Source organism: Odocoileus virginianus, chromosome 5 (genome assembly GCF_023699985.2).
Source record: "Odocoileus virginianus isolate 20LAN1187 ecotype Illinois chromosome 5, Ovbor_1.2, whole genome shotgun sequence".
In the NCBI taxonomy this organism is placed as follows: Eukaryota; Metazoa; Chordata; class Mammalia; order Artiodactyla; family Cervidae; genus Odocoileus; species Odocoileus virginianus.
This window is the reverse complement of record NC_069678.1, coordinates 65,140,378-65,157,196: the sequence shown is the minus strand read 5'-3', so window position 1 is coordinate 65,157,196 and position 16,819 is coordinate 65,140,378. Positions and strand designations below refer to the sequence as shown.

Here is a 16,819-nt window from a genome sequence, read left to right as displayed (position 1 = left end):
ACAGAATTGAGATATTCTATGTATTTGAGAATATAGTCATTGCCTTTCATCAATTGAGATTGGTATTTCCTCCATTTAGTAGAAATTAGTTTATTTACAGTTTATTTTCATAATAATTTTGAAGCAGGTACACACACATTTAATTTAGTGATTCAATCAGAAACAAATGTTGGTATAATTTGAATGTTTGTCCTTCAAATCCATCTGAAGAAGCCTCTTTCATGACCCTTGGCTTTCCAGTATTGGCTTGGGAAATGTTGCTGGAATTGACCATTTGGAGACTGGTGATAAAACTTTGGAGAAAATATTAGAGGAAAAGTTAAGCAGTGGTTTGACTAGCATGAAGAAGATTGAGTGAGGAGGCCTCCTAGTTCTGTTGGACTTAAGAGTGTGATTCCCTGGACCCAGCAAAGGGATGAAGTTTCCAGAGCCCTGAAGACAAAATGTGGACTTATTTTCCATTCTACCTTCATTGGCTGAGCAGCTGCTTAGAACAAAGACTGCATCTCCTGATTCCTGGCAAACAAATGCAACTTTGCCCCACAGATTGATTGCTTCTCTGAGGTACCCACCTGTACATTTGGGGAGAAACTTCAGGAACAAGGTGAGGAGCAGCAGTCCTTCAATGAGACTGGAGAGATCCCGGGAAAAAATTCTGTCATGAAGGAGGCAGTGGGTCAGGTAGAGGAAGTGGCTGTTAAGATGACCAGGAAGCTGGAGAGACAGAAGAAGTGCTTGAAGAAGGAAAAGAGAGGGCTGGCTACAGTTGCCCTGGCATCTTCAGAGAGCAGTATTATCCCCGAGGAGTGTGAGGAGGCAAGAGAAAGACCCAAAAAGAAGGAAAACGAAGAGCCCCAGGAGGCTCTCAGAAGATTGGGATGGGAGACCCATCTGTCTCCTTCTCCAAACCCAAGAAGAAGAAATCTTTTTTCCACAGAGGAGCTGGTTCGTAGTGATCTTGAAGAAACAGCTGGCAGTAGAAGTCTTTCCAAGAAGAAGAAAAGTTTCACCAAATAAGAACCAGTTAGTGACCCCGAAGAGTCAGGAAACAAGAGAGTCCCAAGGAAAAGAAATTGTCTTCCAAGGAGGAGCCATTCAGCAGTGGACCCGAAGAGGTTACTGCCAGCAAGAGCAGTGACTCCAAGCAAAAGCAAAAGCTCAGAAAGATCCTCCAGGAAAATCAGAATGGACATCTCCCTAGTGGGGCATAACTTGCAGAGATATTTCACAACCCATTGTCTAGAGCCCAATAAAAACAAAAACAAAACAAACCCCTTCCAAAACAAAAAACAAAAAGAATGTATGACTGGACTTGACTGAGATTAGTAAATGCTTTGTTTCACATGGTTTTTCAAAATACTGAAAAACCTAACAGAGGGATATTAGTTCCTTCTGGAAAATATCACACAGTGTTATATGGTACAAGGATGAAGTATTGGATGGTCTCTTCAATTTTAGTGATAATGGCTTCTATTAATACATCTTGAGAGCTGTGTATAAAAATTGACCACATTTTATGGCACTTTTAATGTTGAATAGCATCAGAGACTAAGATCTATTTTCTCTTTTAGGCTATAGGTCAAACATATGACTTAGGGATACAGGTTTCAGTTTGCTTTCTAGTTTCTCAGGAAGTTTGTCAGCATGTTTTACTACTAAATTTGCATTCAAAAGAAGCTAACTTGAAACCTCTATTTAATGTATCTCTTAATGTTGTAGGTTGACGGTGTGAATATTCAGGGTTTTGCCAACCAGGATGTTGTTGAAGTGTTACGAAATGCAGGACAAGTGGTACACCTAACCCTCGTTCGAAGGAAAACATCCTTGTCTGCTTCTTCACGTGAAGGGCCCTCAGACAGAGGTAATTAATTCCACTGTCCCTCCTCCAACCTTGTAGTCTGGGTTTAGAAGAATAACTCATTTATGGATGTTCTGTAAGTCTGGGAAGGAAAAACTGCCTACCTTCTGTAACCCAGTATGGAGAAGTGAATCAGCTCATTTATGCATTGAAGAAGAGTTTCCTTTGCCTGTTATAATGTGCCAGTCCAAATGTTAGAATGTGAACCCTGATATGCATTAATCTCTGACAGCGTCTCTAAATGGAGATGGAAATCATTTTCCCCAAAAGCTTCCAAATTTCATTTATTACTTGCATTTGAATAGTAAAGCTTTGCCAACCTTTGTTTCAGAGACTCTCATTTGTCTAATGCTTTGACATTTTGCAGACTTCAGGTTTCATATTACTTCTAATGTTTGATTCTAATATTTCTTGATTTACTCTGTGAACTATAGCAAGAGAAAATAAAACGTGGATTTCTGTCAAGGACATTTTGATTTATAAAATGATATTGTTATTTTGATTATAAGAATAGTAGATTTGGAGAAGGAAATGGCAACCCACTCCAGTATTCTTGCCTGGAAAAGTCTATGGACAGAGAAGCCTGGCGTGACTGAGCATGTATGCACGAGGGTGGAGGAAGATGGGTTGGTAGCAATAAAGTGGTATAACTAAAAAAAAAAAAAGAATAGTAGATTTATGGAACAAATACATAATTCTATGCATGCCAACTTTTAATTGTCAACTTATAGATAGATCAACAAATTTGGTAATTATAGGAACATGTACAATTTAAGTTCAATGACTACTTACATAACTAGTGAGTAGGAAATAGTTAAATTAGAATTTGTCAGAAGATGAGTACATTTTTTTTCTCATTCTCTGAAGATATATTATTATATCCTGGAAACTTTTGCTTTCAACTGATATTGAATTATATTGATATTTACATTGGAATTGTTAAAATTTTATATGATAGTGGAAATTTTGCTGCTGAAAGATAGATGCCCTGACAACTGCACTGTATGTGTGAAATTTAGAATTGGTTAAATAATACAAATTGTACATATGCTATATTGACCTTAAAAGGTTTGCATAAATATTTATACCAATATAATAGTTTTCAGCAGCTCTGATAGAACCCTTGGCTTTACTCTGCTGTATCAAATGAACTGTGTCATCTATGAATCAGCAGTTCTTTACTGGGCATGCCTACATTTTAAATTTATATTGGGATAGGTTTTGACCTTAAATCTGCACTTCTTCCATGGTTTGGGTGTCCTTCCTATGTGTTTCATACCCTTTAGTACCCTTTGAAAAGCACTTTGCTGGAGCATTTATCATACTACGTCGTGGTCACCTGTTTTGTGTTCAGCCACTGTAATGTAAGGGAATGGTTATGTCTTTATCCACTGTCCCATCTAACATATCTCTGTGTGCCTTCTTTATAGGCAGCAGTTAAGTCTATTTTACTGAAACAGACTGCCGGCTTCTAGCTCTTGAGTGATACCTTCCCCTGCCATCCAAAAATCTTACCTTTTCTCCTCTAAACTCTTTTTATTTGCATACTTTGGGTATACTTATTTGTATATCAGTTTGCATACGATTTGTAACACACATCGTGTATGGCTTTGTACTGTGTACCCTGCCTAATGTGTAACTCTTCTCCCCAGCCTACATCAGCAGCGTCTGGCTGGCATTTGTTTTACTGGCATTGGGCTGTACAATTAGTGTATATTAAAAGATGAATGTTCTAAAAAATCTTATGGGACTTCCTTGGTAGCACAGTGGTTAGGAATCTGCCTGCCAATGCAGGAGATACAGGTTCGATCCTTGGACCGGGAAGATTCCACATGCTGTGGAGCAGCTAAGCCCGTGTGCCCTGGAGCCGCATTCTGCAATGACTGAGCCCACATGCTAAAATGACTGAAGCCCCAGTGCCTAGGGCCTGTGTTCCTCAACAGGAGAAGCTACTGCAATGTACCACAGTGAAGAGTAGCCCCTTTTCATCACAACTAGAGAAAGCCTGCATGCAGCAACAAAGATCCAGTGCAACAAAAATAAATAAATAAATAGATAATTAAAAAGAAAAGTGTGGTTTAAAATGTCATATTAAGATATTAAGGTCATATTAAGTTTCATATAGAAACTTTTAACTTTTTTTTTAAACTTTTTATTGTAAAAATGTTTGAACACACAGGAAATTTGAAAAATGATATGAAAAATAACCACAGAATCCATCATTTAGATTTTAGCAGTTAACTTAGCCATGTTTGCTTCATCTATTTAGCTTTTTCTGAACCATTTAAGAGTGAGTTGTAGATATCATCAGTCCTACGTACTTTAGTTTACAGCTTCTAAAAATAGCCATGATATCATTATCCAGAGAAAATTAATAGTAATTACCTAATATCAAACACCTAACACATAGTTAAATTTTCCAAATTGCTCCCAAATGTCTTTTGTAACTCCTTTTTCCACTTCCCTTATTCCTCTTGAAAACCTCATAAAATCAAGATCATTGATTTTTATGCATTTTACTCATTGCATGTATTATACTTTTTTTTTTTTTTCTTTTAATATAGAAGAATCCCTTGTCCCTGCCTCCATAGCATAGACTTTTTGGAGGGATTTGCCCATTTGTCGCTGAAATACTACTTTCAGAATTTTTTTTTCCCATTTATTTTTATTAGTTGGAGGCTAATTACTTTACATCATTGCAGTAGTTTTTGTCATACATTGAAATGAATTAGCCATGGATTTACATGTGTTCCCCATCCCGGTCCCCCCTCCCACCTCCCTCTACAGCCAATCCCTCTGGGTCTTCCCAGTGCACCAGGCCCGAGCACTTGTCTCATGCACCCAACCTGGGCTGGTGATCTGTTTCACCCTAGATAATATACATGTTTCGATGCTGTTCTCTTGAAACATCCCACCCTCGCCTTCTCCCAGAGTCCACAAGTCTGTTCTATACATCTGAGTCTCTTTTTCTGTTTTGCATATAGGGTTATCGTTACCATCTTTCTAAATTCCATATATGTGTGTTAGTATACTGTAATGGTCTTTATCTTTCTGGCTTACTTCGCTCTGTATAATGGGCTCCAGTTTCATCCATCCCATTAGAACTGATTCAAATGAATTCTTTTTAATGGCTGAGTAATATCCCATGGTGTATATGTACCACAGCTTCCTCATCCATTCGTCTGCTGATGGGCATCTAGGTTGCTTCCATGTCCTGGCCATTTCTCCAAGGAAGACATACAGATGGCTAACAAACACATGGAAAGATGCTCAACATCACTCATTATCAGAGAAATGCAAATCAAAACCACAATGAGGTACCATTATACGCCAGTCAGGATGGCTGCTATCCAAAAGTCTACAAGCAATAAATGCTGGAGAGGGTGTGGAGAAAAGGGAACCCTCTTACACTGTTGGTGGGAATGCAAATTAGTACAGCCACTGTGGAAAACAGTGTGGAGATTTCTTAAAAAGCTGGAAATAGAACTGCCATATGACCCAGCAATCCCACTTCTGGGCATACACACCAAGGAAACCAGATCTGAAAGAGACACGTGCACCCCAATGTTCATCGCAGCACTGTTTATACTTTCAGAATTTGATTGTTTCCTTATGGTGTCATTTAACTTGTTACTCTATCCCAAATGTTTCTTGTGAGTTGGGAGCTAGAGCTTAAGCCTTAGATTCAAGTTCATTTTTTTTTTGTTCTTAAGATTTATTTACTTATTTAGTTTTTTGGCTGTGCTGGGTCTCCACTGTTGCACGCGGGCTTTCTCTAGTTGCAGTGAGCAGGGGCTACTGTTTGTTGCAGTGTGTGGACTTCTCAAAGTGGTGACTTCTCTTGTTGTGGAGCATGGGCTCTCGGTGCAAGGACTGCAGTAGTTGTACCACATGGGTTCAAGTAGTTTTAGATTGCCAGCTCTAGAGTGCTGTATCAGTAGTTGTGACACATGGGCTTAGTTGCTCTGCCGAATGTGGAATCTTCCCAGACCAGGGATCAAACCAGCGTCCCTTGCATTGCAAGGCAGATTTGTAACCACTGGACCACTAGGGAAGCCCGAGTTCAATATTTTTGATGGGAATACTTTTTAAGTCACTTGTGGCTATTTATGCATGCAGGTCAATCAATAGGCAGGTTAAGAAGCAACAGTTAGAACTGGACGTGGAACAGCAGACTGATTCCAAATCAGGAAGGGAGTATGTCAAGGTTGTATATTTTCACCCTGTTTATTTAACTTGTATGTAGAGTACATCATGCGAAATGCCAGGCTGGATGAAGCACAAGCTGGAATCAAGATTGCAGGGAGAAATATCAATAACCTCAGATATGCAGATGACACCACCCTTATGGCAGAAAGCGAAGAAGAACTAAAGGGCTTCTTGATGAAAGTGAAAGAGGAGAGTGAAAAAGTTGACTTAAAGGTCAACATTTAGAAAACTAAGATCATGGCTTCCAGTCTCATCATTTCATGGCAAATAGATGGGGAAACAATGGAAACAGTGAGAGACTTTTGGAGGGCTCCAAAATCACTGCAGATGGTGACTGCAGCCATGAAATTAAAAGATGCTTGCTCCTTGAAAGAAAAGCTATGACCAACCTAGACAACATATTAAAAAGCAGAGACATTACTTTGCCAACAAAGTTCTATCTAGTTAAAGCTATGGTTTTTCCAGTAGTCATGTATGAATGTGAGAGTTGGACTCTAAAGAAAGCTGAGCACCAAAGAATTGATGCTTTTGAACTGTGGTGTTGGAGAAGACTTGAAAGTCCCTTGGACTGCAAGGAGATCCAACCAATCCATCCTAAAGGAAAACAGTTATGAATATTCATTGGAAGGACTGATGTTGAAGCTGAAGCTCCAGTACTTTGGCCACCTGATGCAAAGAGCTGACTCATTGGAAAAGACCCTGATACTGGGAAAGATTGAATGCGGTAGGAGACGGGGATGACAGAGGATGAGATGGTTGAATGGCATCACTGACTCGATGGACATGAGTTTGCGCAAGCTCCGAGAGTTGGTAATGGACAGGAAAGCCTGTCCAACTCCAGGGAAGAGTTGGACATGACTGAGCAACTGAACTGACTGACTGAACTGTGGTTATTTAAAAATAACCTAAAATGGTTTTGATGGGCTTCAGTCCATGTGGTCACAAAGAGACGACCATGTGAATAACACAACGAAATGGTTCTTATACAACCTTTCTTGTGTTTGAAGTGAAGTCGCTCAGTTGTGTCTGACTCTTTGCGACCCCATGGACTGTAGCCTACCAGAATCCTCAGTCCATGGGATTTTCCAGGCAAGAGTACTGGAGTGGGTTGCCATTTAAAGAGAGAGTAATTGACATGCTTGAGATTGAAAGCTTACATTGCTCAATATAGCTAAGAGAAGAACCTTTGCAACTAGGGGAATTTTCTCCCTTTTCCTTCTCATTCCCAAGTTTACTTATATACAGTCATTTGTTAAACTCATGATAACATCATACCAGAACCAAGGATTGCCCAAAACAATGGAACTGGCTTCCTGCTTATCTTGCTCCATGCCCACCATAGTAGTGAGAACTATGGCCCCCAGAGTTCTCCTCTTCCCCAACTCCCCAAGGCTGTATTGTCATCCTGCTTCATCATAGACTTTACCTTGCTTTTTTCTTTTTGTTGCCTAGTTCATGGTGTTCACTTGTTGTTCTGTTGCTCAGTCATGTCTTACTCTTTGCAACCCCATAGACTGCAGCGTGCAAGCTTCCCTGTCCATCACCAAATCCCGGAGCTTCCTCAAACTCATGTCCATTGAATCAGTGATGCCATCCAACCATCTCATCCCCTGTTGTCCCCTTCTCCTCCTGCCTTCAATCTTTCCTAGCCTCAGGGTCATTTCTAATGAGTTGGCTTTTTGCATCAGGTGGCCTAATTCCTTATTCTTTTCAATACTAACTACAAGTGTGTTTTCTAAAGAATTGAGCCATTATCACAAATGGCATTTTAAATAAAAGAATAAAATGTGTAAGTTACCTGAGATGTTTGTAATAAGGTTGTGAAATGGAAGAACAGAAGTGAAATAAGCTTATTTAAATATGATCTTCATCTGATAGTGATTCAAGTTAACAATTCCTATTTTAGGAACTGTGGTAGAACCACCAAATACACCAGCCCTGTTTCTGACTGGAGCAGTGGAAACGGAAACTAATTTGGATGAAGAGGAGAAAACTGAAGAAAGAATGGAGGATCTAAAAAATGACAACATGCAAGCCTTAGAAAAACTGGGTAAGCACAAAGCGTTCAATTCAAAGCAGTCAAAGTAATTTGACTTTATCATTTGTTAACCATTTTCTCTCTGTAAGTTAACATAATGTGAAGACTTTTAGAGGTAGTTTTGAAGATATAAAATAAGATATTCTTAATATCAGCATCTTAACACTCACAGCAGTTGAGAATAAGCATATTTTTTTTAATCACTGTTTAATTATGTTGATTTTGAATACATTTTTATTAGTGATTACATCAGCATTTTTAATTACTGCATACTTTAGCTTGTGTATTAACATTGATATAGCTATCTGTATACATATAGTAATATTTCCTTTTCACCATAACAGTAGTGTATACATTTTTATATATTTCACCAAATTTCCAGGTTGCTATGTATTTAGTGTTTAATTTTCTTTTTAATTGATAAGTACCTGTACCTTTGGGCTTTGTTGTATGTTTCCTCTGCTACTCTAGTTGACTCGACTCTGCAAGCATTTTCAGTCACAATCTCACAGTTCCCTGTACAGAGGCATTCAGGAAAGACTTGCCAGTTGAATGAAATGGAATGCTTAAACTTCATCCGCGTCCAGAGACACTTTGACTTTTGGCTTTGATTGTCTTCTGTCAGGAAAGAAGGGCCTGAAGGAAGGAGTAAACACTTCAGTCAAATTTTAAAACTTCATATTGTTTGGAAATTTAGGTTGTTCTTTTTGGTCCAAGTAAATTGCAGTTAACTTCTGCTATTTAAATTCATGTGAGCCCAGATAGGTGTACCGTGAATTATCAAGTGAAAATCAAATACTTTCTAAAGTTAGAAATATGGGTTTTCCTGATAGTCCAGTAGTTAAGACTGTGCTTTCAGTGCGTGTGGCACAGGTGTGATCCCTGGTCAGTGAACTGAGATGCCACGTGCCATGAGGCTCAGCCTAAAAGGAAAAAACAAAAACAGTAAAAAAAAAATAAAATAAAGTGAGAAGTATTTTTAGAAATATCTGCTCAAAGGATCAACCTCACTTCTTTTTTTTTTTCGTGAGTGTATATAATTTCAGTTAGAGAGTTAGGCCAGATTCTTCTTTGGTCTAAAAAACTGCTTTGAAGTTAACTCCTTTTTCTGTAAGGGCAGACCCATTTTCCCTCTTCCCTTCTAGTTTCTTTAGTTGGCCTAATAATTAAATTAACATAAGATACAGTAACACAGGAGAAACACAAATTTTCCATGTGTAGGAGTCACATAAAATTGTGAGCCCTTAAGGGCAAGTTGGGCAACTGAGGCTTCTGTGCTATCCTGAGCTAAGTAATGGGGTAGGGCCTGGGCCTTCCAGTGGGAGGAGTAATTTGCAGGATGATAAGAAGAGCAGACATTTGATAACTAGAAGTTTGCCCTGCTGTGCAGACAGGTTTTTCAGATAAAAAGCTGTCTCTGGTGTGATATATACAATGAAATACTATGTGCTTAGTTGCTGAGTCAAGCCTGACTCTGCGATGCCATGGCTGTGTCCCGCCAGGTTCCTCTGTCCTTGGAATTCTCCAGGCACATGTACTGTAGTGGGTAGCCATTCCCTTCTCCGTTGGATCTTCCTAACCCAGAGATCGAACCCTGGTCTCCTGTGTTTCAGGTGGATTCTTTCCCATCTGAGCCACCAGAGAAGCCCACAATAGAATATTACTCAGCCATTAAAAAGAATTAAATAATGCTGTTTGCAGCAATGTGGATGGACCTACAGAGTGTCCTATTGAGTGAAGTAAGTCAGACAGAGAAGCAGAGATATCATATGACATCCATTATATGTGGAATCTAAAAAGAAATGATACAAGTCAACTTACAAAACAGAAACAGACTCACAGACTTTGAGAATGAGCTTATGGTTGTGGGGATGGGGCTGGGGGAAAAGCTGAGGGGAAGGGATAGTTAGGGAGTTTGGGGTGGATATGTACACACTGCTATATTTAAAATGGATGACCAACAAGGACCTACTGAATACAGCACATGGAACTCTGATCAGTGTTATGTGGCAGCCTGGATAGGAAGGGAGTTTGGAAGAGGATGTATGACTGAGTCCATTCTCTCTTCACCTGAAACTGTCACAGCTTTGTTAATTGGCTACATGCTTAGTGTGTGCTTCGTCACTCAGTCATGTCCGACTCTTTTCGACCCCGTGGACAGTAGCCCACCAGGCTCCTCTGTCCATGAAATTTTCCAGGCAAGAATACTAGGGTGGGTTGCCATTCCCTACTCCATAATCAGCTATACCCCAATATAAAATAAACGTTTAAAAAAAAAAAAACTCTAGGGAGGTCTGGTCATACAGGGCAGCCTCCACAGTATTGTGGAAAAAAAAAAAAGTTGTCTCCGATTATAGCTCTCTTTCTGGTACAGGTTCCCTAGCTAAATTCCTTTAGGTAGTTAAGGGAGGGATGAACGTTCTTCCTGAGTCTGCTGGATCTTGGCTGCCTTTAGATTGAAACAATCCACATTCGAAGGTGGCAATAGTTGGCATATTCTTTGTTGCCAATGAAATAATTGTGTCAGATCATCTTAATATTCATTTTTTGTGTGTGATCATTTTGTGTTGCCTAGAATTTATTGAGCTGCTGAAAGTAGTCTCTTTCCTCTGGTACATAGGCCTTTGTTATCTGATTTAAAACTCAGGACTATGATTTCATTGTATGACTGAGGTAAAAATAAACTTAGAATTGTAGGTGAAATAAACATCTTATACATGTGTATAAAATTTCTTTAGATATCATGTTTTTAAGCTTACAAGCAACCAACACATTACAAGTTTTCTTTAAATTAGCCTACCACATAAGAAACTGGTGTCTGTGAGAAATTTAATAGAACTCTTAATGTAATTTCTTATGGAAATGTTAATAGAGTAGGCACAAAGGTGCTGAACCCACATGAAGGACATTTTGTTTTTAATAGAATCTTTAGTTAGTTATCCTCAAAATGTAATCTAGCACATCAGTTAATGCAGTTACTTTGTGGATATGCGTTTGTAAATCTAGTAATATAAGTACTTTAGTGTTCATTAGTCTTAGTCTCTGATTTTTGAGGTTAGTCTGTTTTACTTAATGATTTGCACTATGTAATTAAGCATTATATGCATCTGAGATTAGATGTCTGCTGAAGGCTTGAAAAAGCTGATCTTGCAAGTTACGTTTGATTTTAGACAGATGGTTATATCAGTTGTGGTAAGTGTTCTGTGACTTGTCCACTCTTGTGACACAGTTGAGTTTTTCTTAAAGAGAAAAGGTGGAGGTCTGTTTATTGTCTGCTACCACTGTGGATCTAAATTGAAATTATAGTTTTAGTACTTTGATTTTTGTCTATTAGGTATTACTCAGACTGCAAACTGCGTTGAGCTTCTGGCTAAGGTCATATGGAGGATAAGCAGGACATTTAAAATCTGTCTTCACTTTTAAAAATCATCTGACCTATGCAAAAAAGGCAGTACTCCCCTTAAGTAAGAAAATCATAAAGGTATATAGCCACAAAAGACCAAAGTAAAACCAAAGTTTCTGTTACATTAAAGCTCATGCAACTCATTGGTTGAATTAAATCAGACAGACTTTTATATCCACCCAAGTAAAAAGCTTGATTGGGTCATGTTGTTGTGCCTTGTTGATAGTAAAGATATCTTGATAGGTTTTTACACTTCCTGCGGGTGAGTGGAAGGTACTATGCTGAAGCGATTAACATTCACCTTAAATCTTTCTTTGTCCTAACATAGCTAGCATAAAGCAAAGCCAGATGCATTTTACTTGTAAACCACAGGATGTTTGCATATAAACTATATAATTAAGATTTCATTGATAACTTATCATTTCTTCTTCCGTTTAAAATATTCCTTAATAGCAGAAGCCCTATTCATAGATTGGTCACAGCCAGTCTTTACATTTTACATGTCTTATAAGTCACCTCTGATTGCTGCTGCTGCTGCTAAGTCGCTTCAGTCGTGTCCGAATCTGTGCGACCCCATAGACGGCAGCCCACCAGGCTCCCCCGTCCCTGGGATTCTCCAGGCAAGAACACTGGAGTGGGTTGCCATTTCCTTCTCCAATGCATGCAAGTGAAAAGTGAAAGTGAAGTCGCTCAGTCGTGTCCAACTCTTAGCGACCCCATGGACTGCAGCCTACCAGGCTCCTCCATCCATGGAATTTTCCAGGCAAGAGTACTGGAGTGGGCTGCCATTGCCTTCTCCCACCTCAGATTAACTTTACCTCAATAGACCTAAGTTAACACACTTTCGTTTTTATTCATTTCCCTTTTACTTACTCAAACTGTGCTGTTATGGGAGAATTCAGTAGTTCAGTGGGTTTAACTCACAGTAGCTTCAACTTTTTTTTTTTTTAATCCAGAAAAAGCCCCAGACTCTCCAGAAAATGAGCTGAAATCCAGATGGGAAAACGTACTGGGCCCTGATTATGAAGTAATGGTATGTTAAAATCTTCTAATAAAAAACACTCATGTCTCATTCTATGTCATGCTCCTAATGCCACAGTTGAAAGAAATGGGAGACTCAAAGAATAACCAGCCTGCCTTTATTTTTTCCTCCTGTGTTTTTTTCCCTATTGAATCAATTAATTAATTTTATTTTTTCATTTTAGACTGCAAGAACAGATAAGGACTGGACACAAGTTTCAGTTACAATTAACAGACACTCAGTTCATGTTGAGACCATTTAAGTTAACAATAGGCTGAAAAATGTTAGGAGAGAGAGGACTTGCCTTTAAATTTATAACCTGTATCAGCTGCTTAAAATTGCTGGCATTTTTATGATTGCTTTTATGATCTGTTTGTTTTATTGTACACTGAAAGGGCTGTGGATATTAGTCCTATGTTTCACAAAGAATGTTACAGTTTTATGAGAAAAATGAAAGAATGATTATCAAATGTATTTGGGAGAACAGGAAGTAATTTAGGTTAGGTATAAGTTTATAGTGCCAGTGGTCCATTAGACTTCCTTTCACCTGTTATTAGATTCATTGAGTAAGGGATTGATTACATTTCCCCCAAATGAATCCACATGAAAGCAGAAAGCTGTGCTTAGAAAAGCCTCTGCAGTGCCCATTAAACATGTTAGTAATAAAGTATTCTATTAAATTTCTATTGTTATTCACATTTTCTTACATATGTTTGCCATTAGTATTTGTTGGCTGGTTGGAGATTTTTTTTTCTATTCTAGCCACTATCTATTGTCAGACATTTTCCAGTGTCATTAACATGAGTCAAAACAGTTTATGCTTTCTCGTCTTGCTAGTTTTGTACTTGCATGTTGGTCGTTGGTCCTCATGAACTGTTGCTTCTTCGTAGATTTTGGAGCTGTTTTGTCATTAGCCTATCACCTAGGGAATGACCTTTCTACTATTTGGAGTGGTTACTATCCAAAATAGTTTTGTGTACCAGTTTTTTTAAATGGTTGGTTTTAAATGAGCTCTTTTTGGTTAAAATTTTATCCTCTTTGGGGCATCCCCAGTGGCTCAGCGGTAAAGGATCTGCCTGCAGTGCAGGAGACATAGGAGATGTGGTCTCCATCCCTAGGTCTCGATTCCAGGAAGATCCCCCAGGGGAGGAAATGTATTCAGTGAAAAGTATTGAAATGTATTCACTCCAGTATTCTTGCCTAGGAAATCCCATGGACAGGAGTGGGCTACAGTCCATTGGGTCACAAAGAGTTGGACACGACTGAACATGCACATTATCCTCTTTATAACTACCTTTCCAAATTTATCACATGATGAGGTCATAACCGAGGGGCTCGCAAGAGACAGAATTTGGAGTTGGAAATTTAAAGTGACAGGGACAAGGCAATGAAAGGAGAAGCCAGGCAAGATGGATGAGTGAATGTGTACATACAAAAGTGCATACCTACTGCATGCACATGCTCTAGTGTTTCTTACTGTATTTTCTTCCAGAAAATACTTATCTGAAGTGCAGTACTTGTAGGAGATTTAGCTGAACTGCTGTTTAACTTATCCCCCCTCCAGGTGCACTGTATTTTGTTAACAACTTACAGATGCAAGTCATCAGTGAAGTGTTTTGCTTGCAAGGAATTCACTTCTGTGGATGTCTACCACTGAAGCTCAGAACAATAGTTTTAGGCCATGATTAAAAGCTTTCAGGATTCCACCATCTTCCCACCAGTACAGGTCTTTATTTGTGTCCTCACTGGCTCTTTCTCCTAGAGAAATGATCTGAGCTTGCTGTGGAAATTCAGGTGCTTCAGTTTTTCCAAACTTCTCTGATTTTAATGAACTTGCAAACTTTGTTTCAAGGCCTAGGTTTAGAAATAAAAATGACCATAGTCTTGGTTTTGTGAAAAGAATAAAATTTTTATGGTTTTAATATAATGGAGGATTAAATTAAAATTTTAGGCATCATGGATTTTTAAAAATAGTACATATATTTGCCCATCACCTTCTACTTCAACTTTTGAATCATTTATGAAAAAAGACTGTTGGGGAGAACAATGTCAAAAGAGCAAATATTCTCTGAGATTTTATATTGTGTGTTATGGATTTTAGAAACATAGAAAAAAGATTAGATGGAGTTATCAATATATAGGTTTTATACAGATTTTTTTCAGAAAGCCTAGGAAGAAATAAAGTTATGCTTTTACAAATATTGACAGTATCTTGTGAATTTAGGTTGCCACTTTGGATACACAGATTGCTGATGATGCTGAATTACAGAAATATTCGAAGGTAAGCACATTGTTTAAACCGTTGTCAGTTTTTTGTTGCTTGAAGAACTTTCTCTAAATTCTTGTCAAAGTAACTAGATTAATGCTGTGACCTAAAGTTTTCAGATTTTAATTTTAGAGGTTTTCTGGAAATGTAGTAGGTTCTGACTGGTATGAAATGTGATAGTTAGATGTGCCTGGGAAGAATGTAGGCCACTTCAGATACCAAAATTCCAGGCTTGACTGCTTTGCCCACCTTAAAGGTAGTGTTCAGAGCAGGCTTTGCAGTGTTAGTTTTTCAGATATTATAAGTCCTTTTAAATTGTTTCCTGGACTTCCCTGATGGTCCAGTGGTTAAGAATCTACCTGCCAATGTAGGGGATATGGGTTTGATTCCTGGTCTGGGAAGATTACACATGCTGGCAGATCAACGAAGCCCATTTACTACAACTACTGACTCTAACAAATATTCAGTTAGACTGAATATTTGATACTATGTACACCAACTGCAGAAGGCTTAAGGTGATGTTATCTCTGTCCAAAGGAGTCACTGTTTCTTCTATTAAGGAGATGCAGGAGTCACTGTTTCTTCTATTAAGGAGATGCTGTGCATGTGTGTGTGGGGGGGAGGGGTGTGTGTGCAGTGAGGCAGAGGTACGGTTCAGGTAAGGTTTGGACTCTCTTGGGTTGCCTTTGCTCCCAACACATGACCTTTCAAGTATTCCATTGAGTCTGAGGTATTTATCAGTTCCCGCTCCCTGGTGGAACCTGGGAACTCCAAGTCTCCCTCAGTACTTTGGGATTGTAGAAATCTGCTTAGCTCTTCAGGGGTTTCCTGATTAGCCTTCAGCTTCCTTGCTGTTAGAACTTGAGATGTCCTTGGAGGAAACCATGCCCTCGCTCAGGCTCAGTTCATCATGTAGTTCAGCTTTAGTTGTTCTTACATATTCCAAGCTGTAAGACCCCATCTCATCATTTTCTATTCTAAGGAAAAAATATAGTGACCACACCTTTTACATCTTAAAGAGTGTCGTTGTCTTTCTCCAGGCAGAGCATGTTCTCTCTCGTCTTCATCCCTACTTCCTTGCCACCAGTCTACTTATCTTCTTCCTGATCAGCTATGCATTATATCTGTTTGCACTGAGTTACTCTGGCATAATGGTGTGGAAAGGTTTTGAGTAGAACAGATGTTCAGAACCAACTCACCAGTACATTTAGCTGTTCATTTGTTCATTCATCAAGTATTTATTGATACCAACTCAGTGCCAAGTCCTCCACTGGGTCTGGGATTTCAGAAGAGAACAGGAATGAAAACAAAACAAAACAAAACAATCCCTGCCCTGTAGAACTTATATTTTAGTAGGGGGAGATAGAAAATAAGTAATAAATTATATAGTATAGATGATATGTGCCAAGCAAGAAAGATGAATAAAGAATTCAGGAGAGAATGTGGGTTTGCAATTTTAGATAGGTTGATCAGGAAAAGCCTCATTAAGAAGGTAACATTTGAGGAAATACTTTGGGGATGAATTAAGCAGCCTAATTTTTCTTCTGTATAATACAAACAATAAAATCTACATTGTAGAAGGTTACATATAAGTATATTTAACATATACCCCAGTTAGTATAGCTCAGTGCCGATACATAAGAACCATTCCATAAATGATAGTTTTGTTTCCCAGTTGTATGCTTCTAGTACTTTTAACCTCTGACCTATTAAGATCTCCTTAAAAAAAAAAAAAAGCTGTTTTAAAACATTTAATTGAAATTGGAATAGTAAAGAATCCACCTGCCAATGCAGGAGATGCAGGTTCAATCATCCCTGGGTTGGAAAGGTCCTCTAGAGGAGGAAATGGCAACCCATTCCAGTATTCTTGCCTGGAAAGTTCCATGGGCAGAGGAGCTTGGTGGTGGACTATAGTCCAAGGGATTTCAAATAGTTGGACACGACTATGTATGCACACACTAGATTATAGCAAAAACTTTGTTTTTTAATTTTTTTACACTAGAAGAATTGCACTGTCAATCCTT

At 38.6% G+C, this 16,819-nt stretch overlaps 1 protein-coding gene across 8 annotated transcripts in view; it reads left to right on the top strand.

The window, feature by feature from the left end:
• The window catches only part of PATJ (PATJ crumbs cell polarity complex component), a 368,893-nt gene that overhangs the window by 42,139 nt on the left and 309,935 nt on the right, over positions 1-16,819 (top strand). For all 8 annotated transcript variants that reach the window (XM_070468065.1, XM_070468067.1, XM_070468062.1 and 5 more), the window contains exons 11-14: positions 1,720-1,861; positions 7,974-8,117; positions 12,465-12,541; positions 14,754-14,810. In XM_070468065.1, coding sequence (XP_070324166.1) covers positions 1,720-1,861; positions 7,974-8,117; positions 12,465-12,541; positions 14,754-14,810 — 420 coding nt within the window. The remainder of the gene's footprint in view (positions 1-1,719; positions 1,862-7,973; positions 8,118-12,464; positions 12,542-14,753; positions 14,811-16,819) is intronic.